This window comes from Oryctolagus cuniculus, chromosome 7 (genome assembly GCF_051225735.1).
Source record: "Oryctolagus cuniculus isolate XC-2025 breed Fujian yellow rabbit chromosome 7, ASM5122573v1, whole genome shotgun sequence".
Classification (NCBI taxonomy): domain Eukaryota; kingdom Metazoa; phylum Chordata; class Mammalia; order Lagomorpha; family Leporidae; genus Oryctolagus; species Oryctolagus cuniculus.
In genome coordinates this window covers 157,239,270-157,266,236 of record NC_142873.1, presented here as the reverse complement: position 1 = coordinate 157,266,236, position 26,967 = coordinate 157,239,270, and the positions used below count along the sequence as shown (strand labels likewise).

At 59.0% G+C, this 26,967-nt stretch overlaps 1 protein-coding gene across 1 annotated transcript in view; it reads left to right on the top strand.

Annotated features, from left to right (window-relative positions):
• Positions 1-26,967, top strand: part of TNFRSF8 (TNF receptor superfamily member 8) — a 62,195-nt gene that overhangs the window by 15,602 nt on the left and 19,626 nt on the right. The window contains exons 3-8 of the mRNA XM_051834348.3: positions 7,950-8,066; positions 15,370-15,522; positions 19,345-19,432; positions 19,724-19,890; positions 22,425-22,547; positions 24,203-24,355. Coding sequence (XP_051690308.3) covers positions 7,950-8,066; positions 15,370-15,522; positions 19,345-19,432; positions 19,724-19,890; positions 22,425-22,547; positions 24,203-24,355 — 801 coding nt within the window. The remainder of the gene's footprint in view (positions 1-7,949; positions 8,067-15,369; positions 15,523-19,344; positions 19,433-19,723; positions 19,891-22,424; positions 22,548-24,202; positions 24,356-26,967) is intronic.

Here is a 26,967-nt window from a genome sequence, read left to right as displayed (position 1 = left end):
GCTACAGGGTCCACAGTCAAGTACAGCTCTTGGGGAAAGCTGCCCTCCTGGCCGGTAGGCGGCGGCCTTCTCGCGATGGGGACTCTACCCACCCACCCCCCCATGAAGGGAGGCCACTGCTCCTCTCAGGCATCACTGAACGTCAGCTGCCTCGTGAAAGTCCTGTCTCCAAATATCGTCACTCTGGGGTGGGGCATGAGGGTTTCAACACGGGAATCTTGGGATCGCACAGTCCAGCCCATAGCACCGCCCCCTCCCGTCTCCTTCCCACCACCCTGTCGTCCCCATCCCCCTCCTCATCTCCTTCCTCCCACCTCTCGTCCATTTGTCTGCTCGTCTGTCCATCCACCATCTAGCCATTCACTCCTCATCCATCCGTCCATCCATCCCGCCAACAATTAAATCTCATTCTTATAATAACAAGGTCACTTTTTGCCTTTCCAGTCTTTCTCTTCTCTCTCTCTCTCTCTCTCTCTCTCTCTCTCTCTCTCTCTCTCTCTTTTTCTTTTTTTGACAGGCAGAGTGGACAGTGAGAGAGACAGAGAGAAAGGTCTTCCTTTTGCCGTTGGTTCACCCTCCAATGGCCGCCGCGGCCAGGAGGCAGGTGCTTCTCCTGGTCTCCCATGGGGTGCAGGGCCCAAGCACTTGGGCCATCCTCCACTGCCTTCCCCGGCCACAGCAGAGAGCTGGCCTGGAAGAGGGGCAACCAGGACAGAATCTGGCGCCCCGACCGGGACTAGAACCCGGTGTGCCAGTGCCACAAGGCGGAGGATTAGCCTAGTGAGCCGCGGCGCCGGCTCTCTTCTCTCTTGATATATTTTTATTTGTTTATTTGAAAGTCAGAGTTACAGAGAGAGGGAGAAACAGAGAGGGGTGGGGCAGGGGGAGACAGGAGCCTGGAGCTTCTTCCAGGTCTCCCACGTGGGTGCAGGGCCAGGGACTTGAGCCATCTTCTGCTGCTTCCCCAGCACATTAGCAGGGGGCTGGATCAGAAGTGGAGCAGCCAGGACTTGAACCGGCACCCGTGTGGGATGCCAGGACTGGATACGGCAGCTGTACGGTGCTGGCCCCCCCTCTTGACCATTCTATGGGAACTTGTGTACGTGGTGTCCTCTGCACCTTCTGTGTGCTTTCAAGTCTCTGGCCCTTTAGACACGCCCCCCGCCTCCGCCCCCCAGGTGCCCTCCCCTGTCACCCCTACCTGCTCCAATCCCAGCACCCCTCCCTCCAGGGAGCCCTCCCTCCCTCCCTGGCTGCTGGGGCTGCTTCCCACAGGGTTCTCCTGGGGGCCTCTTGTTGGGGTTTTCACCCCTCCTCCCCACTCTGTGACTCTCCGTGGGCCCCACAGTCGCAGCTGTGGGGAGCAAGACGGTCCTCCTCTGGCTCCTTTACCCCCAGCTTGGCAGTGCCAGGACAGGGAGTGGGGGAAGGGAGAGGGACGTCCCAGGCCCAGGCTCCCTGCACTTAGAAGGTGTGACTTAGGGGGAGGCCCCCCCACCCCCCCACCCCCACCCCCACCCCCACCCCGCTCCAGGGCCACACCCATGCTGATGTGGTGGGCGGGGCATTTTGCTGGAGATTTAGTCACTGGGGGCTTCTGGGCAAGCCAGAGAGGAGAAATGAAAACCCCTCAAAAACCCCTCCCTCCGTCTTGGGAGGGGAATTTCTGACATTTGCCGGCCGCTGTCTGTGTGCCGTCAGCTCAGCTGTGTGGCAGGGCGCACACGTGGGCGGGCAGTGGAGGAAGGAAGCTGGGGGACCTTTGGGACCCAATGCGGTGATGTCACCCAGCCTGTCCTGCTTCCTCAGCACTCCCGACAGCTACTCCCCTGCCCTCGGCCTCCACCCCTCAGTGACATGGTGCCCCCCCACTCCGGTAAACACAGCCACGACCCACACTGACGCAGCCTGCTGTGTGCCCGCCGCGGTGCCACATTAGCAGGGAGCTGGATGGGCCAGGCTGGGGCTGGCGCTGTGGTGCAGCGAGTCGGGGCTGCAGAGGCCTGAGCTCCTCGGGTTTGGATCTGGCCCCCAGGGCACTGCACTGGGGGGTGGGGAGGAGCCCGGCTAGACCACCTCCCCTTGTGCCAGCGCTCTTGCTCCCCACAGGGAGGGGTCTCCCCTGCAGTGCGGCCAGGTTTGAGGGGTGATGTGCGGCCAGGCTGAGTGTGCAGCAGGGAGCCGGGCTTGCTGGGGCGCCAGGAGGGGTGCATGTCATGTCCCAGGAGCCCGGATTTCTCCAACGGCTGTGAGAGTGGGGGGGGGGAGGGCTCGGTGGGCTCTTCCTGCTCCCACTGGCCTTGGACAAAGCCCAGCCCCTCATGTGGGCCCACTCAGCGTGACAGCTGCCGCCCAGGCTGACCCCTCACCCTCCACCATCCCTCCTGCCTTGGGCAGCCGTCGGGGGTGCCAGTCTCCCCCTTGCCCCCTGAGGCTTCGACCCTGCACAGCCCCTCCCCACTCTGCCCCCTCCCTCCTCTCCCTCCCCCATCCCTGTCCCTGTCTCTCTCTGTAGGATGCATTCCTCTTCATCCCTGGGCTTGAACTGACGGTACCTGAGTCCCTTGACCCCAGCCCAGCTGTAGCGCCTTTGCCGTGGGCCTGCGGTGCCTCCCCAGTCCCACTTGCCTGACCCTTGATCTGCTCGTCCTTACTGTCCGGCGTCTGTCTTCCAGATCCCCGGCCTGAGCACACAGCCGGTTCTTACCCGGGTTTTGGATGATGGACGAATGCCCGAACGTGGCTGTGTTGTCCCACCCCAGCGGCCCAGGTTCCCACGGTTCCCCCAGCAGCTCCCTCCCACCAGCCCCCCACCCAGCTTCACCCCACTCTTGTCTGTGTCTCAGCCTGAAATGTCCAGCAGGGATTTCTGTGTCGTAAGTGTGTGAGTGAGTGTGTGACGGGGAAGGCGTGGAGGGGGAGAGAAGGAATTGGGACCGGCGCAGCAAGCACTTATTGAGCTCCTGTTGTATACACGGGTGAGGAGGACAAGGTCCTGGCTCCCAGGAGCTTACCCAGCAGTAGAGGAGGTGACAAACTTAGGTTTAGGTGACACTGCAGAGAGAGCTCCGCCAAGACAAGGTCACAGGGGAGGGCGTGGGAGCTCGGAATGGGGGGAAGGCCCAAACAGCTGGTGTGCACCCCCCATCCATCCTTCCGTAACTGCGTGACTGCGTGAGTTTTAGAGAAGAGAGGTCTACTTGTCTCGTTGGTTTATTCCGGGTGCTGGGGAGCCCGCGCTGCCGGCACTCGCGCCTGCCCCGTGAGGCTGCCTGCGGCGTCCTGCACGCGCGGCGGAGCAAGCCCCCAGCGCAGGGCGCCGCCCCTTCTTCACCGGTCGCTGGTGTCCCGTGACTCCATCAAGCCCTCGTGACGCCCCGATGGCTCCGACGGCAAATGCCGTCCACATGGCTTGGGGATTATGTTTCCAACACACGAGCTTCTGGGATTCACGCTCGCCCCACAGCGTTCATTTTGGGCCGTGACAGGCACATGGACCCAGGAGGAGGTCAGCGGGAGGGTGACCGAGGCGGAAGTAGGGCGGTGACACACGGGACAGACAGCTGTGGTGGGAGCCGGGGACCGCGGGGGCTGCTAGCAGGGTGCTGGGGACTTCTGGAGGGGTGCTGGGGGCTGCTGGGGACTGCGGGGGCTGCTGGGGGCTGCTGGGCCCCCTGCTGATGTGGGCTGCCCTGTGCTGGCGGAGCCGGCTCGGGGGCCTCTGGGAAGCCGTGCAACACCGAGAGGCTGATGCCCATGTGGGAGCTGGGCGGGAGCTGGCGGCAGCTCCCGCAGGAGGGCGTCAGTCCCAGAGCCCAAGTGGATCTCATGAGGTCCGAACACAGGACCCAGGAAATTGGGCTGAGCCAGGCGGTCTCCCTCCCCCCCCCCCCCCCCCCCCCGCCTGTCTGTCTTGTGCTGCCGTCACAGGATGTCCCATTTCTAAAGAAGCGAATGTTGGTTTCTCCTGGTTCTGGGGGCTGGGAACTCCCAGATGGAGGGCGTTTTGGCCTTGTGGCCCTTGGTGGCAGGCGAGAGAGTGAGGTGGTGAGAACTCCGTTTTATTACAAACCCACCCCGTGCGGGGGCAGAGCTCTTACTGAAAAAGCCCCTCCCACGACCCATTACTTTGCTCTGGGGACTCCATCTCAGCACACGAGAGCATCACCCAGTGTCCTCCGCCTATGATGTTCTCTTTCTCCCTGCACGGCGCCCCGCCCTGCCCTCCCTACACTTGACCAAGCTGGGCTGGCCCACGGTACTCCCAGTCTAGTCTGTAGGTCTCTCCTGGGGCACCGGAAGGGATGCTGGGTAAGCATCTGCCAGCCCCCAGCTCCAAACAGGAGAAAGCAAGCATCGGGTGGCTTGAGGAATCCGGGGGTCCCTTCCTCCCTGGACCAGGGCTAGGGCCAAGGGGCGGGCAGGGAGCCATCCTCCAAGGAGACCTCCAAAGTCAGCCGCCTGGCTGTGAGGATCTGGGGCGTCTGGAGCCCTGGGGCGTCTGACCTAGTTGGGGCAACCAGGGGCGCCTTGAGGAGGTGGTGTTACGGGACGATGAGGGCCGTCTCGGTTCTCCTCTCGTGTCAGAGAGCTTCCACGCAGACAGTGAGCAAAGCGAGATTATTCAAAGCAAGAAACCTCCTGCCACAGCCCCTGGGAGTGGGGCTCCGAGGGAGTCGCCCAGGAAGCCTGCGGATACTGGCCTTTTAAAATTTCTTTGTAAGGATTGATTTATGTATTCGAAAGTCAGAGCTACAGGCAGAGAGGGAGACACACACACCACCCACCCTACTGGTTCACTGCTCAGCAATGGCCAGGGCTGAGCCAGGCTGAAGCCAGGACCCGCCTCCGGGTCTCCCACGTGGGTGTAGGGCTCCAAGCACTTGGGCCATCTTCCAGTGCTTTCCCAGGCAATAGCAGGGAGCTGGATCAGAAGTGGAGCAGCTGGGACCTGAACCGCTGCCCAAATGGGACAGCAGCATTTCAGGCAGTTGTTAACGTGCTACACCAAACAACGGTGGCTCTGGATACTGGCTTGTATCCACAGAAGTGGCCACCTAGATTTAACCAGTTGGGGAGGAGCAGAGTCACAGCCACTCAGAGGGCTGGGATAACGACCAATCAATTAGAGGGCTGGGATAACGACCAATCAGAGGGCTTAAATAACAACCAACCAATCAGAGGGCTGGGATAATGACCAATCAGAGGGCTTAAATAACAACCAACCAATCAGAGGGCTGGGATAACGACCAATCAGAGGGCTGGGATAACGACCAATCAGAGGCAGGGCTGAAAAACCCATCCGCGGGCTGGACTTGGTAATCCCACTAGCCGCGCTCACGATAGAACTAAGTACAGCTGAGGGCAGCCTTTGGGAAGAAGCAAGCACTTTGCTGTTAAAGGGGCTCTCCCCGCTTTCTCAGGCTGGCAGGAACCTGACCTAGCTGCCTCGTAGCCGTCTGACTCCTCACGGTGGTGTCCAGAGGAGCCCTGAGGATGAGCAGGAGCTGGCCTGGCCAGGGTGGGGAGAGCAGGTGCTCAGGGTGGGGACAGGGAGTCTGTGAAGCCCAGAGGTGGGCGCAGACGGGCCAATCTGGAAGCAGCCCGGTGGGGCTGCTCAGGGCTGAGGGTGTGACGGAGACGACGGGGGACGGGGAGGGGCTGGTGACCAGGCTCCAGGCGGAGCGGCTGTCTGGGCAGGAGTTCCCGGCCCAGAGCGGCTGGGTTCGGTTGCCGGATACCGAGGCCGAAGCTGCCGGACTCTGGGGCTTGAAGGCAGAAAGGTCTTGGGAACGAGCCCCGAGAAGACCCCCAACAGGTCTCTGGTGGCAGGATGGGTGCTCAGCGGGAAAAGCTACCTGGAGAACGGGAAAGGACCAAGGAAGTGACGGAGCCCCGGCCTTCCTGCCTTTGCTCCCCGACCTTGGTCCTAGCTGTTCCTTCCCCAGCTGGAGTCCCCTGCCTGGTGTGCTCTCCCTCCAGCCCACAGCATGGCTGCCACCTCTGTCCCTTGGGGCAGTGAGGCCACGCCCCCCCACTCTGCTTTCCCACTCATGATCCCTGCTCTGTCGTCCTGAGAGTTCAGATCCACCCTAGAAACCCACTTGCGCATTTCTCTCTTCCCTGGTTGTCGCTTGTCTGCAGGCTACAGCGTCAGGGCCACGGGGACAGGGCCTTCGTCGTCACCTGGGACATCCATGGCGTTCAGTAACTGTCCCGAGTGGAAAACCAGTGCCACCCCATCCCCGCCACTTGGCCTCTAGTGTGTCTCCTGCCGTGGGACAGGTGCTGGTGCCGAGAAGGGACAGGAGAGGGTGGCGTGGGGTCAGGCATCCCGGCACGGGTGCAGGTGGAGGCGGCGAGGCTGCACAGCCTCCGAGGCCGGCAGAGGGCTCAGACCAGCAGTTCTCAAGGTCTCTGAGCTCCTGGTTACTGGTTGTTGTGCAGGCTTCCCGGAGTGACTGGGGGCACAGAAGAGCTGGGGGCTCCGCATCTCGAGTCCTTGCTGTTGTCCTTTCTGGGCCCGCGTAAGACAAAGGAGACTTGGGTGGCTCAGCCACAGATGCGTCCACGGAGCCCTAACTTCAGGGGCTGTTCAGTGGTGCCCTCAGGAACCCGGCCTGGGCTCAGTGTCCACCCCTTCTGGGCAGCTTCGAGCTCAGGCGAGCCTTTCATCCAGGAACCCAGCAATAAAGGCAAGGCCACGCGTGGGGGTGCCCCCCTGGGAGTGCTCGGAGCAGGGGCGCAGTGCAGGCATGCGTGGGTCATGTGCACATGCTGAGCCAATCCGTGATGAAGAAGATGGTGCATCCTGATTGGCCTGTCTGGCTGCTGGGTGCCTTCCACAGCCTCCCTGGACAGAGCCGTGCGGACAGCCAGGGTGCCCAGCGCCCTGTGCCCCCTGCCTCAGTGCCGACTCTTGGTCTCCTCCTGCAGTGAGAGGCGAGGGCTGCTGGGTGCTTTGTGCACCCCGCATGCCGGACTTGGCTCTCAGGGTCCAGACACTCTTGGGCTCCCCAGTGCTGGCAGGGGAACGAGGTTGCTTTCTCAAGCCTGCTGGGTGCCATGGGTGCCGGAGCTGTCCCTTTCACCCTTTCAACAGCACCAGGAGGTAGGTCCTCTTATTAAAACCTAATTTTCTGATAAGGTCATTCTTTGTAGCTTGACCGAAGCCAGGCAGGTGCAGGTAGCAGCCCTGGAATCCCAGACCTGGCGCTTTCTGGTACCTGAGCTGTTTGTCCCACCTGTTGGGTGAACTTGGACAAGGCTTTGGCCGTTGTGGAGTTCCCTTTCCATCTGTTAGGGGACTTTAAAATGTCCATGAGAGTAGAATTGAGTGATTTTTTTCCTGATATAAAGAATGTTGAAATCCATGCGTACCAGGGGGTTTTCAGAAAGTTCCAGGAGAACTTTTATCACTTGTTATGATAAAGTTATGCAAGGATTTCAAAATGCCTCGCACCAAAATAAACTGATCTTTTAATTCTCTTTTTCCATGAACTTTCTGAAGGTCTCTCTTGTAGCTCTAGAGTTGGACTGATATGTTTGGGGGTGGCAGGGATCAGAGGTGGCCTGGATTTTTTTCTGCTGGCTGCTGCTGCTTTTTAAAACAATTTATTTATTTGAAAGGCAGAGTGGCACAGAGAGAGACAGAGATCTTTTGTGCGCTGGTTCACTCCCTATATGGCTGCGACAACTGTGGCTGGGCCAGTCTGAAGCCAGGAGCCAGGAGCCAGGAGCCAGGAGCCAGGCGCTCCATCCAGGTCTCCCACCTGAGTGGCAGGAGCTTGGGCCACCCCCTGCGTTTTCCCAGGCTCATCAGAAGGCAGCTGAATCAGGGACGGAGTCGCTGGGATTGCAACAGGCACTGCAATATGGGACGCAGCGTCCAGGTGGCGACTTCAGCTGCTGCACCACGCCCCTCCCCCTCCCTCTGCTTCTTTTCCCAGGGCTGTCACCCACGCAGCCGTGCCCGCAGGGGTCTGCCGACTGCAGGAAGCAGTGCGAGCCCGATTACTACCTGAACAGGGACGGCCGCTGCACCGCCTGCGTGAGCTGCTCTACAGGTGAGCGTCGTGTTCTCCCTCCGCGGGCTCCTTCCAGGGGCTCAGAGGGGAGGTGGAGGACCTGGAGGGCAGGGTGCATCTGTGGCTGGTGCCTCGGTTTCCCTCTCGGGGTTTTGGGTTAGTCTCAGCCAAACTCTCTTGCATCTGTATGCTACAGAGACTTGGCCTGTGTGCAGATGAAGAGGCCTCCCGTGTGTTGAGTGCAGTCTTTCCCGCAGTCCTGGGCTGAGGGGAGGGGTCGTTGGTCACCCCCGGCTTACAGTGAGGAGTCGGGATTGGTGGGGCTGAGGGACTTTGCAAAGCAACGCAGCGCTGGTGCGTGGCAGAACTGGAGGTTGAGTCGATGGCTTGACGCCATGAATTGTGTGTGTTCTCTCCCTAGGACCACAGTGCTTCCAAAAAAAGCTCATTTAATGGGCGCTTTTCTTATTAATTTCTCTTTTTAAAAATTTTATTTGAGGGGCTGGCACTGTGGCGGAGCGGGTAAAGCCCGCTGCCTGCTGTGCTGGCATCCCATATGGGCGCCGGTTTGAGTCCTGGCTGCTCCATTTCCAATCCAGCTCCCTGCTTATGGCCTGGGAAAGCAGTGGAAGATGGCTCAAGTGCTTGAGCCCCTGCACCCATGTGGGAGACCCAGAAGAAGCTCCTGGCTCCAGGCTTCAGATCAGCCCAGCTCCGGCTGCTGTGGCCATATGGGGAGTGAACCAGTGGATGGAAGACCTCTCTCTCTCTCTCTCTCTGCTTCTTTTTAGCTCTGCCTTTCAAATAAATGAATCTTTAAAAAAAATTGTTTGGAAGGCAGAGCTCCAGAAAGAGAGGGAGAGACAGAGAATCTTCCATCTATTGTTTCACTCCCCAAATGCCCACAACAGCCAGGGCTGGGCCAGGCTGAAGCCAGGAGCCAGGAACTCCATCTGGGTCTCCCCCGTGGGTGGCCAGGGCCCACCTGCTTGGGCCATCCTCCACTGCTTCCCCAGGTGCATTGGCTGGGGACTGGATCAGAAGTGTGCGAGCAGCTGGGACTCGAACTGGCACTTATTATGGGCTGCCGATGTTGTTGGCACGAGGCTTACCCTGCTGCACTACGGCGCTGGCCCCACTGATTTCTTCCTGTGGTTAGTGAACGCCACCTGGTGTTCATCTGGTATTTGTGTGGGTTTTTGTGGGAGATGGGGGGTGGGGAAATTTGAGTTCTTCTTATGGCCTAATAAATGATCACCTTTAGAGTGTTCAGTGTCTGTTTTTTGTTTTTTTTTAAGATTTTATTTATTTATTTGAAAGAGTTACACAGAGAGAGGAGAGGCAGAGAGAGAGAGAGAGAGAGGGAGAGAGAGAAAGAGAGGTCTTCTATCTGCTGGTTCACTTCCCAGTTGGCTGCAATGGCCAGAGCTGGGCCGATCCGAAGCCAGGAGCCAGGAGCTTCTTCTGGGTCTCCCATGCGGGTGCAGGGGCCCAAGGACTTGGGCCATCTTGTGCTGCTTTCCCAGGCCACAGCAGAGAGCTGGATGGGGAGTGGAGCAGCCAGGTCTCCAACTGGCACCCATATGGGATGCTGGCACTGCAGGCCAAGGTGTTAACCCATTGTGCCAGAGTGCCGGCCTCTGTGTTCGGTGTTTTTTTAAAGATGTGTATTCTCTTTGTTGCATGCAAAGTTATCTGTGTTTTAGATCAAACTTGCTAATCATGGTATTTTATAAAATTTATTATTATAAGGTGAACAAGTCTCGTACACACAGATTTAGGAGCAGAAGGGTGTGTCCATCCTAGCCTCCCTCCTGCCCAGCCAAGGCATTTAAAGGAGATGCCGCCTGTTACCGGTCACCAGCTTTGCTCTGCTGGTGGCTGAGAGCTGTGTGAGTCTCACTGCCCACGTGCATGTTCACCCTGAGGCTCTCATCATCTTCTTCCTGCTTTGGCTTCACCCGTGTCAAGCGTATGCTAGTAGGAACATCGGTGCTCATAGATAATGTATAGTTTTAGTGACTGGACCTTTTATCCACACGAAATACAACTCTTTGTTCCTTCCAGTCCCTTTTCACTTCATGCCATGATTGCTTGATGGAAATATTCCCATTCCTGGTGCCGCATTGTGGCTTAGGCGGCTGAGCCTCCACCTGCGACCCTGGAGTCCACTTCTGATCCAGCTTTCTGATGCGCCTGAGAAAGCAGCAGAAGACGGCCCAGGTGCCTGGGCCCCTGCACCCATGTGGGAGACCTGGAAGAAGCTCCTGGCTCCTCGGCTTTGGCCTGGCCCAGCCCTGGCCATTGTGGTCATTTGGGGAGTGAACCAGTGGGTGGAAGGTCTCTCCCTCTCTTCTGCTTCTCTCTCTCTCTCCCTTCTTCTCTCTGTAACTCTGCCTTTCAAGTAAATAAAAAATAATTCTTGAAAAATATATTAGCACTCCTTCTTTCTTATATTAACTTATTCTTATATTCTTCTTATATTAACTTATATTCATTATTAAACTCGGGCAATGCAGAGGGTAAAGGAGGAAGCTGTGCTGCCGTCCCAGCTGTCCGTCTTCCAGTGCCTCGTGCTATCCTTGGGCAGCTCCGTGTTCTTGTAGCTCTGTGTAGGGTGGGGGCTTAGTAACCAGAGTGCAGACGGAGAGAAGGGGTTTTAAAGGAATGACGAATGTTTTTAAAATTGATAGAGAGAGCACATTCCTGTCTGCTATTTCATCCCCCAAATGCCCACAGTGCTCAGGACTGGGCTGGGCCCAAACTGGCAGCCAAGGACTCAGGCCGGGTCTCCCCTGTAGCTGGAGGGCCCAGATCACGTGAGCCGTCTCCACTGCCCCAGGGTCCGCACGGGCAGGCGGCTGGAAGTGGGAGCTGGGCTTGGGAGTCGAACCCAGGCCCTCCGATATGGACGTGGGCATCTTAACTGGTATCTTTTTTTTTAAGATTTATTTTTCATTTATTTGTGAGAGTTACAGAGAGAAGGAAAGAGAGAGAGAGAGAGAGAGAGGGAGGGAGGGAGGGAGGGAGGGAGGGAGGGAGGGAGGGAGAGAGGGAGAGAGGTCTTCCATCACTGCTTCACTCTCCAGATGGCTGCAACAGCCAGGGCTGGGCCAGGCCAAAGCCAGGAACCTGGAGCTTCATCTGAGTCTCTCATGTGGGTGGAGGGGCCTAAGGACTTGGCCATCTTCATCCGGGGCACGAACAGGCGCCCATATGGGAATGCCAGCACCACAGTTGGCGGCTTAACCCACTGCACCCCAACACCGGCCCGGTAACTGGTATCTTAGCTGCGAGCCGCCACCCCAGAACGGCTGTGTGCTATTGATAGTGTTCAAGTCATCACAGCTCACTCTATTCAGCTGTATCAGAGGAAGTAGAATGACAAAGCTCAGACTCAAAACTCAAGTGTCTACATCAAAAGAGACAGCAGTTTCTTAAAAAAAAAAAAAAAAAAAGGAAGAAAGAAAGAAAAAGAAGAAACCCTCTAAAGCTCAGAAAAGAGGTTCTGAGAACCAGCAAGTGGTTAGGGGCTTCGTGAGGATGCCCTGGCTCCGCCTGACGCCCCGGCTCCTCCTGTCAGCCTTGGGAGGGCAGCGAGGAGCCGGCCCGCCCCCACTGCCCCCCCAGGACGTGGCCCCTGCGAAAGCCGAAGTCCCCGGCAGGCCAGCCTTGATGTGCTGTCCAGATCCGTGCCTGCGCCCTGGGGCAGGCCGGCCCAGCTCTCACTCCCACGCCTCACCTCACCTCACCGGTTCCGGTTCCCGCTCGGTGCATTTTTCCGGGAGGACTTGAGCCCGGGCCCCTGACAAGGGGGGTGGACATCCCAGGAGGCGTCTTAACTGCTGCGCCCGATGCCTGCCCCGAGAATAATCCTTATTCTTGCAAAACCAGAACTGTTTGCAGGCGGTCGGTCCTCCCCGGCGTCCCCCACCCCCCGCCCGGGGCCTGGCAGCCGACTTCCCGGTCCCACCCCCCGCCTGGGGCCTGGCAGCCGACTTCCCGGTCCCCGTGTGTCCCTGGGCTGCTCTGCCTCCCTTCTCACTTGCAGTCTTGAAGTCAAGTTTTCCGGGAGCTTTGCCTCTTGCTAAGGCTGCTCGCAGTGCCTCTGTTTCCGTTGGGCTCTTTGCTGTGTCCCTGTCCCGTTGTCCGCTGTGTCCCTGTCCCGTTGTCTGCCCCTCCCCTTCGCTCCTGCCACGATGGCCCAGCTGTCGCCTTTCTTGTCTTGCTCCAGCGTAGCGGGGGCGGCAGCTCCGTCCTGACGTGGTGGGTGCCGACCCCTCGGACGCCTCTGGCCTCACTGGGCTCCGGGGTGTCTTCTCAGCTCAGGGCTTCCTGTGGGGACTGAGGGTCACTTCTGAAACTCGTTTTGGAGCCTGAGGGTCGGGGACGGGAGGCATAGGTCAGCCAGAGGTGGGCGTGTGCTTGGGGTCGGGGTGGGTAGGGGCTGGGGATCTGCCTGCGCCCTGGGCAGGTGCTTGCTCAGAGCCCCGGCTGCCTGGGCTGCCTGGGCAGGGGCGCTGCACTGCTGGGGCTGCTTTCACCCCAGGCCAGGCCTGGCTTCCAGGAGGCCGGCACACCCGGCCAGACCGCTTCCCAGCGCTTGCTCGTTTGTCTCTTTCTTCTGCTCCCTCGACTGTTAGCGCTTGTTAAGTTTAGGACCTTCCTCCATTAGTGCTGCTTTTCCTGATAGTCGATGACTTCTACTTCTTCCCCCCAGTGAAAAATTTTACTTATTTTCCATTTTATTTGAAAGGCAGAGACTTAGAAGGCACGTAGTTGGTTCATTCTTCAACTGCTCTCTCTCTCTCTCTCTCTTTTATATTTATTTATTTGAAAAGCAGAATTACAGAGAGGCAGAGAGATAGAGATCTGGTGGTTCACTCCCCAGATGGCCACAATGGCTGGAGCTGTGCCGATCCGAAGCCAGGAGTCGGGAGCTTCTTCCTGGTCTCCCACATGGGTGCAGGGGTCCAAGGACTTGGGTCATCTTCCACTGCTTTCCCAGGCCACAGCAGAGAGCTGGATTGGAAGTGGAACAACTGGGACTTGAACATGTACTGATATGGGATGCCAGCACTGCAAGTGGTAGCTTTACCCAGTACACCACAGTGCCACGTCCCCTAGCCCCAAAATGCTCTTAACAGCCAGGGCTGAGCCAGACTGAAACCAGAAGCCTGAAACTCCATGTGCGTCTCCTCTGTGGCTGACAAGGACCCAACTACTTGAGCCATCGTCTCCAGGGTGTGCAATAGCAAGAAGTTGAATTCAAAGTAGAGTAGCCGGTGGGGGGGAGGGGCATTCAGTGCTGTGGCACAGTGGGTAAAGCCTCCACCTGCAGTGCCAGCATCCTATATGGGGGCCGGTTCATGTCCTGGCTGCTCCACTTCCAATCCAGCTCTCTGCTGTGGCCTGGGAAAGCAGTGGAAGATGGCTGAGGTCCTTGGGCCCCTGCACCCACATGGGAGACCTGGATGGAGCTGCTGGCTCCTGGCTTCAGCCTGGCCCAACCATTGCTTCCATCTGGGGAGTGAACCAGAGGATGAAGACTCTCCCTTTCTCCCTTTCTCTCTCTCTCTCTCTCTCTCTCTCTCTCTCTCTCTCTCTGCCTCTCTCTGCCCTTCAAATAAATAAATCTTTTAAAAACCTTATTTATCTGTTTGAGAGACCCCTATGTATTTATTGCGAAAGAGTGGTGGTGGGCAAGGGGAGAATTCTGGGATGCCTGTGCTAACCAGGGCTGGGCTGGGGCTGGAGCCAGGAGCCGGAGTCTCAATCCAGGTCTCCCATGTGGGTGTCAGGAACCCACTCACACCACTGCCTCCCAGGGCTGCCTCAGCAGGAAGCTGGGATCAGGAGCCGAGCTGGGGCTCATACCGGGTGCTGTCTCCACCAGCGTTTTAACTGTTGGGCCAGATGCCTGCTCCTCGTTGTGAGTTGTTTTTAAAGATTGCTTGATTTGAAAGAGAAGGAAAGACAGAGAGAGAGAGAGAGAGGGAGATCCCGTCTACTAGTTTGCTCCCCAAACAGGGCTGGGCCAGGCCAAAGCCAGGAGCCAGGAGCTTCCTCCAGTTCTCCTGTGTGTGTGGCAGGGACCCCAGCATCTGAGCTGTCTAATGCTTTCCCAGGTGCATTAGCAGGGCGCGGGACCGGAAGTGGAGCAGCCGGCATGGCTGGCGCCCACATGGGCTGCCGGCATTGTGCAGGAGGCAGCTTAACCTGCTGCGCCAGAGCGCAGGCCCCTCATTATGGTTTTAATTTGCGTTTCCCTAGTTGCTAATGAGTTGAGTGTCTGATCTTGTGTGTATTGCCACTCATTTATCATCCTTGGAGAGACGTCTGCTCAAGTCCTGGCTGTTAGAAAAATCGACAGACTTCATTTATTGCTTTCAGAGCAGTTTTAGGCTTATAGAAAAAATGCACAGGAAGTGCCAAGATTTCCCATTTACCTACTCCCTGGCCCCTCAGTTTCCATCTTCAACACGGGCCAGTGCATGGTGCAGTGGGTAAAGCCGCTGCCTGCGACACCAGATCAGGGTACCAGCTCAGGTCTCGGCTGCTCCACTTCCCATCCAGCTCCTTGCTCACGCGCCTGGGAAAGCAGCGGAAGGAGGCTGAGTGCCTGGACCCCTGCCACCCACAAGGGACACCCTGATGGAGCTCCAGGCTCCTGGCTTCAGCCCGGCCCAGCCCTCCCTGGCTGTTGTGGCCTATGGGGGAGCAAACCAGAAGATGGAAGATCTCCCTTTCTCTCTCTCTGACACTCTGGCTTTCAGATAAATAAAAATCAATCCTAACAAACTTTGCGTTAGTGCCCCAGGCTTGTTCTGCCCACCCCTGACACTCTGTTGTTCACCCAGGTCCATGCCTGATGGCTGGGTTCCCTGGGGTGCTGCAGACTCCGGGCTCGGACGGGTGGCTAACGGCACGGCCCCCACCCCAGCGCCACACGGAAGGGTTTCCCTGTGCTCCACCTGCGCCCTCCCCCGAGTCCCGGGGGCTCCCACCTTTGTGCTGTCCCCACGTCCCAGAGTGTCACACCTGGGCATCCCAGCACACCGCGGCTGTCACTCACAATGTGTGTGGAAGGTTCCGCGTGTCTTTTGCCTGCTTTACAACTGGGGCATTCATTTATTTCCAGCCCATTTTAGTGGCCTGGGGGTGTGGGTTGTGGACCCCGCTAGCTCTCCTGTCCTCCCGGGGGCTCTGCACGGAAGGGCCCAGATGCCATTCCCTGCACTACAGAGGCCCACGGTGGCATCTGATGCCCTGGGCGAGGCTGTCTCCACCCTTGTCCCTGCCCTGATCCCCCAACCCCGTGGTGCCCCTCTGTGCCCTTCAGACGACCTTGTGGAGAAGAGGCCGTGCTCCTGGAACTCCTCCCGCGTCTGCGAGTGTCGGCCGGGCATGTTCTGCGCCACCTCCGCGGCCAACTCGTGCGCCCGCTGCCAGGCCCGCCCCGCCTGCCCCCCAGGGATGGCCAGCAGGTTCCCAGGTAAGTCCCCACCCGAGGCCCAGGGCTGAGGTGTGTGCTGCCGCCCCCTCACCTAGCGACTCTGACCTCCAGCCTGTAGGGCTGCTTCCAGGAGGCACCGTGCACCTGCCCGCCGGCACCCCGGTGCTCCAGGCCTGGACGGCCCGTGCCTGTCTGTTCTTTGGAGCTGCTTGTGTTTCTTCAGCTCTGTGTCTGGGGTATGGGAGGCAGGGGCACCTCCAGGGACTCGCGCGGTGTTGCTCCTTGGTCCCCGGCTCCCGGCTGGGGCCTTTGTTGTATGCATCACTTCCAAGGCTTTTAGCTGCCCTGGTGGGGGAACAGGGAAAGGCGTATATATCTCACCAGAGGGAGCCCTGGGGTTCTTGTCTTTGTGCAAGAAAGAATTCAGGTGAGAGACGAGAGCAAAGTAACAAGTAGCAAGGTTTTCCTGGGGACAGGGCATCCGTCAGAACGGAAGGGACAGGGAGAGCGAGCCCAGACACTCGGACTGGGGGAGAGCGAGCTTGCATGGTTGAGTGGAGAGAACACACCGGGCAGGCAGAGGGCTGGTCTTTGTTTCGTCTCCCGGTTTTGAGGGAGTCTCTCTCTCCCCCTCCCCCTTCTCCTCCAGGACCAAGGGTTTGCTGAGTGTGAAATTCCTTCCGCGTAGGGGGAGCCCTGGCACAGGCAAAGGGCTTCCCCCGAGGGCAGCTCTGAAGGTTTCATTGCCCTGAGTTACCAGGCCAGGGAACCCGCCTGGTCCTGGAGAGGGAGAATCCTCCGGGGAGCCCTCCTTGGGGGCGGGGCTGGGGCCACCTGGGAGGCTCTCAGGGTCTGGGCGGGACCTTCAAGGGTAGGTGCTGGGCTTCCTCTCACTCACACACAGGCTGATTGCTAACTCCCACCTAACTTATCTACTCTATCTGCCCAGCATGGAGTCTTGGAGAACACGCTTCTCTGCACAGCCCCTCCCTTTCAGCTGCACCTGCCCTGCAGGGCTGCGTGTGCTTCTCCCTCCCCCGGGCCTTTGCCTGCCTTTGCCCCTGTGGGGACACACTTCCTCTGCACAAGGGGACCCGCTCAGTCCCTTCCTACTCAGCCTGGGCTCTGTGGCCAGACACCACTTCCTCGGGGGCCTCGCCTGATCGCTCCCCAGGCGGCTCAGCACGGGAGCTTCTGCAAACGTGGGCAGGTACCTTCGTTACCTTTGTTCCTGTCCGGGGCTGACCCATGCCCGTCTCCCTCCTAGGCCTGAGGCCTCACGAGGACAAACAGCAGGTGCACGGGGCTCACCCTCGTCTCTCCACTGCCTGATCAAACGCCAGGCGTGGGCTCCGTCTCCATGGGTTCTTGCTGAATGACATGGGGCACCGGACAAGGAGATTGGAGCTGGGGTGGGTGGGGTTCTAGTCTAGTCAGAGTCTCCTTGGGTCCCAGGGGAGCACTCAGCTAAAGGACACAAAACCCTCCACCCACAAGCAGGGGCAGTGCCCTGGACTGGTGTCAGCTACCTGGACTTTTCCAAAGCTTTGCATCTCTGGGGCATGCTCCCACCCTTTTCTACGCCTCAGTCTCCCCAGCTGTAAGATAAAGAGGTGGAATTTGAAGGCCTTGGTGGCCTTCGAAGCTCAGAAAACCTTGCATTTCTGCCTTGCCTGAGTGAGTCGTTCTAGCTGGGCTTGGAGCCGGCTTCCTGCCTGCCTGGCTGTCTGGGCTGTGTTCCTGTGACTGCCACACGGTGGCGCCAGACCCCACTCCTTGCTGCTGCACTGCCCAGTGCAATCCCACTGGCCGTGGGCAGCCACGGAGCACTGAGACTGTGGCTGACCCACACTGAATGCCCGTGAGCATGGAGGGCCTGCTGCATCTCAAGGCTGAGTGTGAAGAAGGGATGTGTCCCGTCAGGATACTGATGACCTGGGCGTGTGATCAGATTTCAGATCATTGAGTCAAATAAATACATTATTAAAATTCATATTTTTAGAGATTTATTTATTTATTTGAAAGACAGAGTGACAGGGAGGGGGAGAGAGAGAGCTTCCATCTGCAGGTTCACTCCCCAAATGGTTTCAACAGACAGGGCTGGGCTAGGCTGAAGCCAGGAGCCTGGAGCTCCTTCCAGGTCTCCCATGCAGGTGGCAGGGAGCACCTGGGCCATTTTCTGCTGCTTTCACAGGCGTGTTAGCAGGGAGCTGGATCAGAAGCAGAGCAGCTGGGACTGGAACCAGTGCTCCGATTTGGGATGCCAGTGTCGCAGGCTCTGACTTAACCTGGTGCGCCACAACACTGGCCCCTTAAAATTCCTTTTAGTGATTTCTTTTTACTTTGTAAAGTCTAGCTTCTAGAAAATTTATTTATTTATAGATTTATTTGAAAGGCAGAGTTACAGAGAAAGAGAGAGAGAGAGGGAGACAGCGACAGATCTTCCATCTGTTGGTTCACTCCCCAAATGGCTGCAACAGCTGGGGCCGGGCCAGGCCAGCGCCAGGAGCTTCATCTGGGTCTCCCATGTGGGTGTGGGAGCCCCAGCACTCGGGCCATCTTCCACTGCTTTCCCAGGCCATTAGCAGGGAGTTGAATCAGAAATGGAGCAGCCGGGACTCGAACCGGCGCCCATCTGGGATGCCGGTGTGGCAGGTGCCGGCTTAACCTGCTGTGCCACAGTGACATATGAGAGACATCACGTTTCTGTTGGGTATCACTGCTTCAGAGGTGCTCTGGGCTTTGCTGCCACATCTTGCTCTCTCCTGCTTCCCTGCGCCCCCCACAAACCCCCCCAGCGGAGCCCCCCAGGCTGGGTTTTTAAAAGCAAAAGTTTTTTAAAGTGCAAGCTGGCCTCTGCTTCCGGGTCAGCTGGGAGGCTCCGCTGGCTTCCTCTCCCGGGATTCCCGAGTTTCCATACGCCCTGATTTCCAAGGGAGGAAACAACTGGAGGCCCAGGCCGGGGGTGGGGGGGGTAGGTTACCGGAGGACACCCAGCAGGGAACAGCCTCACAGGGATTCGAATGTCAAGCCTCAGTCTTTTACCCCAGCCCGCGACACATCCCTAACAGAGGCCGGCGTGGCTCCCGCCATCTTCCCTGAACCCCTGGGGTGCGGTACCACGCTGGGGTCACCTGAGTGTCACGGAGCAGGACTGGGGGTGGGGAAGGACGTGCTGTCACGGGGCGCTTCCGGTCCGCGTGCGCCTGCTGTGGGTGGACAGCCGTGTGCACTCTCCCCTCCTGGCCATGGCCTGTGGCAGCAGGCGACTTGCCCGGCACAGCAGGGCCCTGGGGGCTGAGGCTCAGGTGTGCTTGCTGGGATGCACCTGTGTTTTCCGGTCCACTCTGCTCCCACCATGACGCTTTGGGTTGCCCGTGACAGCATCCCCATGTTTGCCATGAGTCCCAGCATGGCTGGACCCCGGGGCTCTGTCTTTCCCGCCTCTCATCTCTTCCCTTCTGTCCGGAAGAGCGGGGCTCCAGGCTTGCTTCCTGCCACGCCTTGGTGGAAAGAACACCATCTTTCTTGCCATACGTTTCCCTTCCTGCCGGAACCAAGGCCTTAGAATCGCCTCGGGCAGGCGTGGCTGCGTGTGCGCCCCACCCTGAGCAGCCGGTCTGGCCCGAGGAGTGGCCTGGGTTGATCAGTCCCCCTGGTCCTGGGGTCTCCCATGGCGGGGAGCCTCGGTCCCAGACCTGACTCGCAGAGACTGAGATGGGAGCTGGGGGACCCTCCCCCCGCCCCGGGACGTTCAGGCTGCTGGAACCCTGGTGGCCCCTGCGTTTCCGAGACTCTGCAGGTGCACCCCCGCCACGTGGCTCCTCCACGCCCCTTCTGAAGGCACTGTGATCCCCGCAGGCACAGCCAAGGACGCCGAGTGTGAGCCGCCTTCCCCGGCCACCAGCCCTGCCTGTAGCAGCCCGGAGGACTGCAAGGCGCCCCCCAGGTGACTCCAGCCCCCTTCCTCCTCCTCCTCCCTTCAGGGGAGTTGTCCCACCCCTCAGGGTGCGGCTGGGTGGCGGTGCAAGGGGTGCCTTAGCCCAGGCCACAAGTCACGTGCAGCCCCACTGTGGGCGCACATGCTGTCCCTGGGAGCTCACAGCCGGCCTGCCGGGGGCTGGGATGGGGGCTGGGCCGGGGGCCAAGGGCTGCCTCCACCCAGCACCAGTGTCCCTGAGCAGGAACCCCCCAGGGCCCCAGGGCGGGATTGTCAGGGCCACCTCTGGCTCTTCCCCAGGGGCACCGCTCCCCAGGCCAAGCCCAGCCTGAGGTCCCCAGCCACCTCCAGTACCAGGACCACGCTCCTCACGGGGGCCACCCCTCCCACCCCAGAGGATGCTTCTAGACCACCGAGGACCGACCCTCCCTCCACCATGGCCAACCTGGGCATAGACCCAGACCCAGGTAAGGGCCGGTGAGGCCGGCCGTCTCCCTGGCAGCGGCGTTCTGTGGGTGAACGACGTGCGAGTGCTGGTGGCCAGGGCAGCTGGGCACTGTGCCTCTCTCTTTGACCGGAGGGCACAGAGGAGGGTCTCAAGGGCGGAGCTGGCGAGCTGTGGGTGTCGAGGGCCGGAGGTGGGCCCTGCAGTGGGCTCGCTGTCTGGGGATGTAACAGAGACCTGGCGTGGGAAAACTGCCTCTAAGCAGGCACCAGAGAGTGGAGGAGCCAAGCAGTGTATCAACGCCACGGGCTCAGCTGGAATCATTCCTGAGACCTGAGCGACAGTCCCGAGTGTCTTACATAGTTGTAGGCTCATCAGCATTGCACCTTAGCTGTTCCAGCATTGGTGGGTTTAAATTGCAGCCTACGTGACTTAGGACTACACTTCCAATGGTCTGCGGGCTGGCGTGTTTGTAAAAGAGAATCCTAGGGCGGATTTATTAGCACAGATTTATGACTGGAGTTGGCAGAAGCAGAACTTAGGACGTCGTCCCTCCCTGGACACCATCCCAGGGCAGCTGCTCCGCTGGTTAATTGCTAGTGGCCACTTTACAAGGTCTGTGCCGGGAGGAGGGGCCCGTGTTTGTCTGGTTGTGGCTGCATTTCCTCTACAACAACACTTCCGAGGGCCATCTGCTGGCCAGGCAGCGTCCGGGCGCTGAGCCGATCCTGGGCGAGCCTTCCTTGTTCCCAAGGTGACAGACGGGCCCTTGCTCCACTCCCTTTACTTATTATTTCTAAAAATATCTATTTTACTTATTTGAGAGAGGGAGAGAGAGAACACTCCCATTTGCTGGTTATTCCCCCAAATGCCAGGCTGGGTCTCGCATGTGGGCGACAGGGATCCAAGCACCCAGACCATCCTCTGCTGCTCTCCCAGGTGCATTAGCAGAGAGCTGGATAAGAAGTGGAGCAGCTGGGACTCGAACCAGCATCCATGTGGAATGCTGGCATCACAGGTGGTGGCTCAACTCTGTGCCACAGCGCCAGCTCCAATCTCAGAACTTGGAGCAACACTGGACATGAGCCCTTTGTCCCCGGGCTGTGTTCAGGGGGCCCCTCCCTCCTGTGCATGGCCTCCCTGTGCCGTGTGGTGCCGGTGGATGCCAGGAGGGTCCGCCCTGTCCCGCAGTCCCTCTGACCCCGTGGTTTGTGCCGCGTGCTCTCTGTGCTCAACCACCTGTATGTATTTTCTAGGATGATTACTGCTTTTCCTTCATACCCTTAACTTTTATTTATTTATTTTTAAAAAATTAAAAGATTTATTTATTCATTTGTGCTACGGGGAGGGGGGGGAGAATCTTCCATCTGGTGGTTCACCCCCCCAAATGGCCATGATGGATGGGGCAGGCCAGGCCAAGCCAAAGCTAGGAGCCTGTCACTCCCTCTGGGTCTCCCGCGTGGGTGCAGGGGTCCAAGCACTTGGGCCGTCGTCTGCTGCTCTCCCAGGCCATTAGCAGGGAGCTGGATGGGAAGAGGAGCAGCTGGGATGCGAACCTGTACCCATATGGGATGCTGGCACTGCAGGCGGCGGCTTTACCAGCTATGCCATGCCCTGGTCCTGGTATTATTTTGAACTATGAGAAATTACTGATATTTGACCATTTTTGACCGACAAAACCAGAACTTTGTATGGCTCAACAAATCCTCATCTACAGAAATCCAAGGTGTGTTTTTTTTTTTTTTTTTTTAAGATTTACTTATTTATTTGAAAGGCAGTGACAGAGAGGCAGAGAGAGAGGGAGAGAGAGAGATCTTTCATCTGCTGGTGCACTGCCCAAATGGCCACAATCGCCAGAGCTGGGCCGATCCGAAGCCAGGAGCCAGGAGCTTCCTCTGGGTCTCCCACGCGGGTGCAGGGGCCCAAGCACTTGGGCTGGTCTCTGCTGCTTTCCCAGGCGCGTGAGCAGGGAGCTGGATCGGAAGCGAGCAGCCGGGACTCTCACGGTGCTCTGTGGGTGCTGTGCTGCAGGAGAAGGCTTCCCCGCGGCCCCCCTGTCTTTGATGTGGCGAGGCTGTGCCCAGCTGCCTAGCCTCGCTGAGCTCCCTGCTTTGCGCCAGTAGGGCACCTGCGACAGGCGGCTTGTCCGTGAGGGACAGCCTGGCTTTGCTCTTCCCTGCTCTGCCGCATTGGCTGGCGTCTCCTGTGCCCTAATAGGGTGGACCCCCTTGCCTTGTTCTATGACAGCCACGAGCAGGAGAGTGGCATGGCCACAGAACCGGGAGAGGCTGGCATGATGGCCGTGTTGGGTCCCAGAGGGCAGAGTGGGAGGCGGGGGCCAGTGGGACACAGCTGGTGCTCCTCCGTGGGGCTGGGACACGTCCCTTCCCTCCGAGTCTCAGGACTGCGTCTGCAAGGCGGGGCTCACCTGATGGGGGCGGGGGTGGGGTGGGAGGGATTGGGAAGCTGGGCCCGGTGCGTGGGGGCTTCAGGGATGGGGGGGTGGTAAGACCCTTGCCCGGGCGGCCTGGCCTGGAGCTCCTCTGCTCTTCCCAGGGTCGTCCCCGACGCCGACACAGCTGTGCCCGCAGGGGTCTCCCAGCTGCAGGAAGCAGTGCCAGCCAGACCACTACCTGGACGCGAACGGCCGCTGCATGGCCTGTGTGAGCTGCTTGCGTGGTAAGACCCTGCAGACAGTGGGGGGGGCTCGTGGGGAGGCGGAGGCCTGTGGGGCTGGGGAGAGACCTGGTGTCTCCAGTGACTCCTGCTCCGTGCGTGGGGGCCCCTGAGCAGAGCTCCCCCCATGCTCCTTCTTCCCTTCATGGAAATTTACCCATCAACCCCCTCCAGGTTCCACAGCCGTTCCAGCCTCGTAGGCACTGCGATTGCCCCATTTTACAGATGGGAAGACTGAGGCTTTGGGAAGTCTGGGGACTTCTGACGGCTGGAGCTTGCAGCCAGGCACAGCTACCACGGGTTCTGGCTCTTGTCCATCCTCAGGGAGCCCCCTGCCTGCTGGCGCTTCCCAGGGGCTCCCGTAGGACAGGTGGGATGAGGGTGCTGGGCTTTCCCCTGGACAGCTCACCACAGCTGCGTGGCAGCATCGGCCGTCCGGTGCCATTCGCCAGGGCCACGCAGGGCAGGGAAGCTGCCGGCGCCACGGGCCACTCACAGAGGCCGCTGGGAACGGTGCTTCTGCCTCCTTGTCCGGAGCCTTGGCCTCGTGGCAGTGAGGACAGGAGAGGCAGGGAGGCTGTCCGAGGAGAGGCAGGGAGGATGTCCGAGGAGTGGCCTCCGTCCAGTTCCCAAGGCTGCGTGGCAACTTTTCCCCAAACTCGGTGATGCAAACCAGCCATTTGTCGTGCTCCTGGGTTCTGTGGGCTGGAATCCAGACCGGCCCTGCCCTGCGGCGCCTGGGGTCCTGGCTGGGAGACCTGCAGGTGCAGCTGGGATCAGGTCATCGCTGTCATCCGCTGTCTGGGGGACGGCACCCAGCTCCTGCCCAGGGCCTCTCCTGGGCTTCCCTCAGAGGCGGAGACAGTGAGCGAGCGAGCGAGGGAGAAGCAGAGGCAGGGACAGAGACGGAGGGACAGGTGGTGGCAGCAGCCTGTCCTTGGTCACCCAGTGGGGCCTCAGCCGAGGTTCTCACGAGTCTCGCTTGCGATGGAGGAAGGGAAACAATTGCACTGCAGATGGATTTATTTGAATAGTAGAGAGAGAGGACAGACAGACAGGCAGACAGATCCCGTCTCTGGCTTACCGCGGAACGCCTGCAGCAGCTGGGGCTGGGCCAGGAGCTGCCGGGGCCGGGAGCTGGGCCGGGTCCCCACAGGTGTCTCCGGGAACTCTGCCCTCACCTTGCGATTCCGGCTTCCGTGAGCGCTGCGAGGTGCCCGAGTAGAAACGTGTTCCATGTTCTTACGTCTTTTCTTTCGCAGAACCTCTCTCACTTTATTTTTGCCTAAGAAAAAATTCTTTTTCCCAGCACCGGAAACTCCAAACATAGCAGGGAGCGGGCTCAGTTGGGCTGTGCTTCCTCCGTGGCTTTAAACAGTTACAGCCACGGCCAGAATGGGTCCACAGAAGCCCAGGCTGCTCCGCTGTGCCTGGGGGGGGATCGGTTAGCTTCACTGAGATCGGGGTCGCGTGTGTGCTCTGGGCAGTGGCCTCTGAGCTGCCCGCCGCCCCGGGGTTTCCTCCAGCCACTGTTCCCCACCTGCTGTCCCTGCCCCACCCCCAGCCCCAGCTTCCTGTGGGGGAGGGAATGTTTGCATTTTCTAGGATTTTCCATAACTGTGCTCCCGGCCCCTCCCCCACCTCTCTGTGCCCTTCAGACGACCTTGTGGAGAAGAGACCGTGCTCCTGGAACTCCTCCCGCGTCTGCGAGTGTCGGCCGGGCATGTTCTGCGCCACCTCCGCAGCCAACTCGTGCGCCCGCTGCCAGGCCCGCCCCGCCTGCCCCCCGGGGATGGCCATCGACCCCCAGGGTAAGCCGTGCCCACCCCAACCACAAGGCTGAGGTCTCTGCCCCTCCTGCCGAACCTCTGGCCTGACCATGACCTTCAACCCCGGCTGTTAGCGAGGTCAGGTTTGGACTTTGGTTATTCTTTGAGTAATTAGTCCCAGTTAGCAGAATAAAATCTGTATTTGGCATTTTGGTAAGATTTTGATGATTTTTAAAAAAGATTTATTTATTAGCCGGCGCCGTGGCTCAATAGGCTAATCCTCCACCTTGCGGCGCCGGCACACCGGGTTCTAGTCCCGGTTGGGGCGCCGGATTCTGTCCCGGTTGCCCCTCTTCCAGGCCAGCTCTCTGCTATGGCCAGGGAGTGCAGTGGAGGATGGCCCAGGTGCTTGGGCCCTGCACCCCATGGGAGACCAGGAAAAGCACCTGGATCCTGGCTCCTGCCATCGGATCAGCACGGTGCGCCGGCTGCAGCGGCGGCCATTGGAGGGTGATCCAACGGCAAAGGAAGACCTTTCTCTCTCTGTCTCTCTCTCTCACTGTCCACTCTGCCTGTCAAAAAAAAAAAAAAAAGATTTATTTATTTATTTGAAAGTCAGAGTTATACACAGAGAGGAGAGGCAGAGAGAGAGAGAGAGAGAGAGGTCTTCCATCCACTGGTTTGCTCCTCAATTGACCCCAATGGCCTGAGCTCCACTGATCCGAAGCCAGGAACCAGGAGCTTCTTCTGGGTCTCCCACGTGGGTGCAGGGGCCCAAGGACTTGGGCCATCTTCTACTGCTTTCCCAGCCACAGCAGGGAGCTGGATTGGAAGTGGAGCAGCCGGAACTTGAACTTGCGCCCGTATGGGATGGCAGCACTGCAGGCGGCTGTCTCAACCTCTAGCGCTGGCCTCTTGATGATTTCTTTTCATTGTTTGAGAGGTAGAGAGCTTCCTATCTGCTGCTTCACCCCCCACTCTCCCCGTCCCGTGCACCCTCAGTGCCTGCAATGGCTAGGACTGAGCCAGGTTGGAGCCGGGACCTAGGAACTCAACCCAGGTCTTCCGCATGGGTAGCAGGGACCCGACTCCGGGGGCCATCACCTGCTGCCTCCCAGGTGTGCGTCAGCAGGAAGCTGGATTGGGAGCTGGGACTGGAACTCAGGCTGGCCCAGTGTGGAGAAGCTCCTCGCCCTGCTACCAGCTACAGGAATATTCCATAAAGTCCTTTTTGATATAAGCACGAATGAGCAGCCACAACCGTCAGACTTGCAAGGAAAGCCAGCGCTGGGGAGGGGGAGGGACCAGGTATGCAAGCAGAAAACCCCAGCATGCCGAAGCAGCAACAGAGGAGAACCTAGCATTAAACTCCTGTCCACAGAAAAATTCCCCAAGTTGTTACAGCCGTAAAGCGAGCTTAGGATGCTATAAAAACGGAGCAACAAGAGATCAGAGGGCGAGAAGTGGGTTTCAGGCCTGTGTGGTACTGACCTATCCCCTCGGGGCTGGGGCTCCCCTCGCACCTGCTCTCCTTGGCAGTGAGCGTGATGCTCAGCTTCGCCAGTAGAGGGCGCAGGGAGCCACTGCAGGAGGAAAGCGGCTCCTAGGGTGGTCTTGGCTTGTTCCGGCTCCTGCTGCAGTCTGCCTGCCCCAGGGTGTGTAGGGTGGGGGTGTGGGGGCACATCTGGGGGTGCTCTGCCTCCGTGGCGCTCCCGGAGCAAGCAGACCGCACAGCCCCAGCTTATGCCTGGGGACCACCCTCATGTGGCCCTGCCTATGCAAGTTGACACCTGCAGGGTTGGCCAGCAGAAGGGATGGCTGTCCTGCTGACCAGCTGAGCCAGGGCAGAGCGGGATGACCAGGGCTCAGAGAAGGGGGAATTGCAGTACATTTCATGATTACTAGAGTTGAAAACCTGAGGCTGTGGTAAAGACACATTATTCTTAAAAAAAAAAAAAAAAAGATTTTGGGGTCAGCGTTGTAGTGCAGCTGGTTAAGCCACCGCCTGCAAAACCAGCATCCGATATGGGTGCCGGTTCGAGACCCAGCTGCTCCACTTCTGATCCAGCTCCCTGCCGATGCACCTGGGAAAGCAGCAGAGGATGAATCAAGTCCTGAGGCCCCTGGACCCACGTGGGAGAGCCGGATGGAGCTCCAGACTTCTGGCTTCAGCCTGGCTCAGCCCTGGCTGTTGCAGCCATTTGGGGAGTGAACCAGCAGACGGACGATCTCTCTCTCTTCCTCCCTTTCTCTCTCTCTGACTTTTTGTTTTGTTTTGTTTTGTTTTGACAGGCAGAGTTAGACAGTGAGAGAGAGAGAGAGAGACAGAGAGAAAGGTCTTCTTCCATTGGTTCACCCCCAAAATGGCCACCATGGCCGGCCCTGTGCTGATCTGAAGCCAGGAGCCAGGTGCTTTTCCTGGTCTCCCATGGGGTGCAGGGCCCAAGCACTTGGGCCATCCTCCACTGCCCTCCCAGGCCACAGCAGAGAGCTGGGCTGGAAGAGGAGCAACTGGGACAGAACCGGTGCCCCAACCGGGACTAGAACCCGGTGTGCCGGTGCCACAGGCGGAGGATTAGCCTAGTGAGCTGCAGCGCTGGCCATTTCTCTCTCTGACTTTAAAATTTTAAAAAATGATATTAAATTTTCTTTTC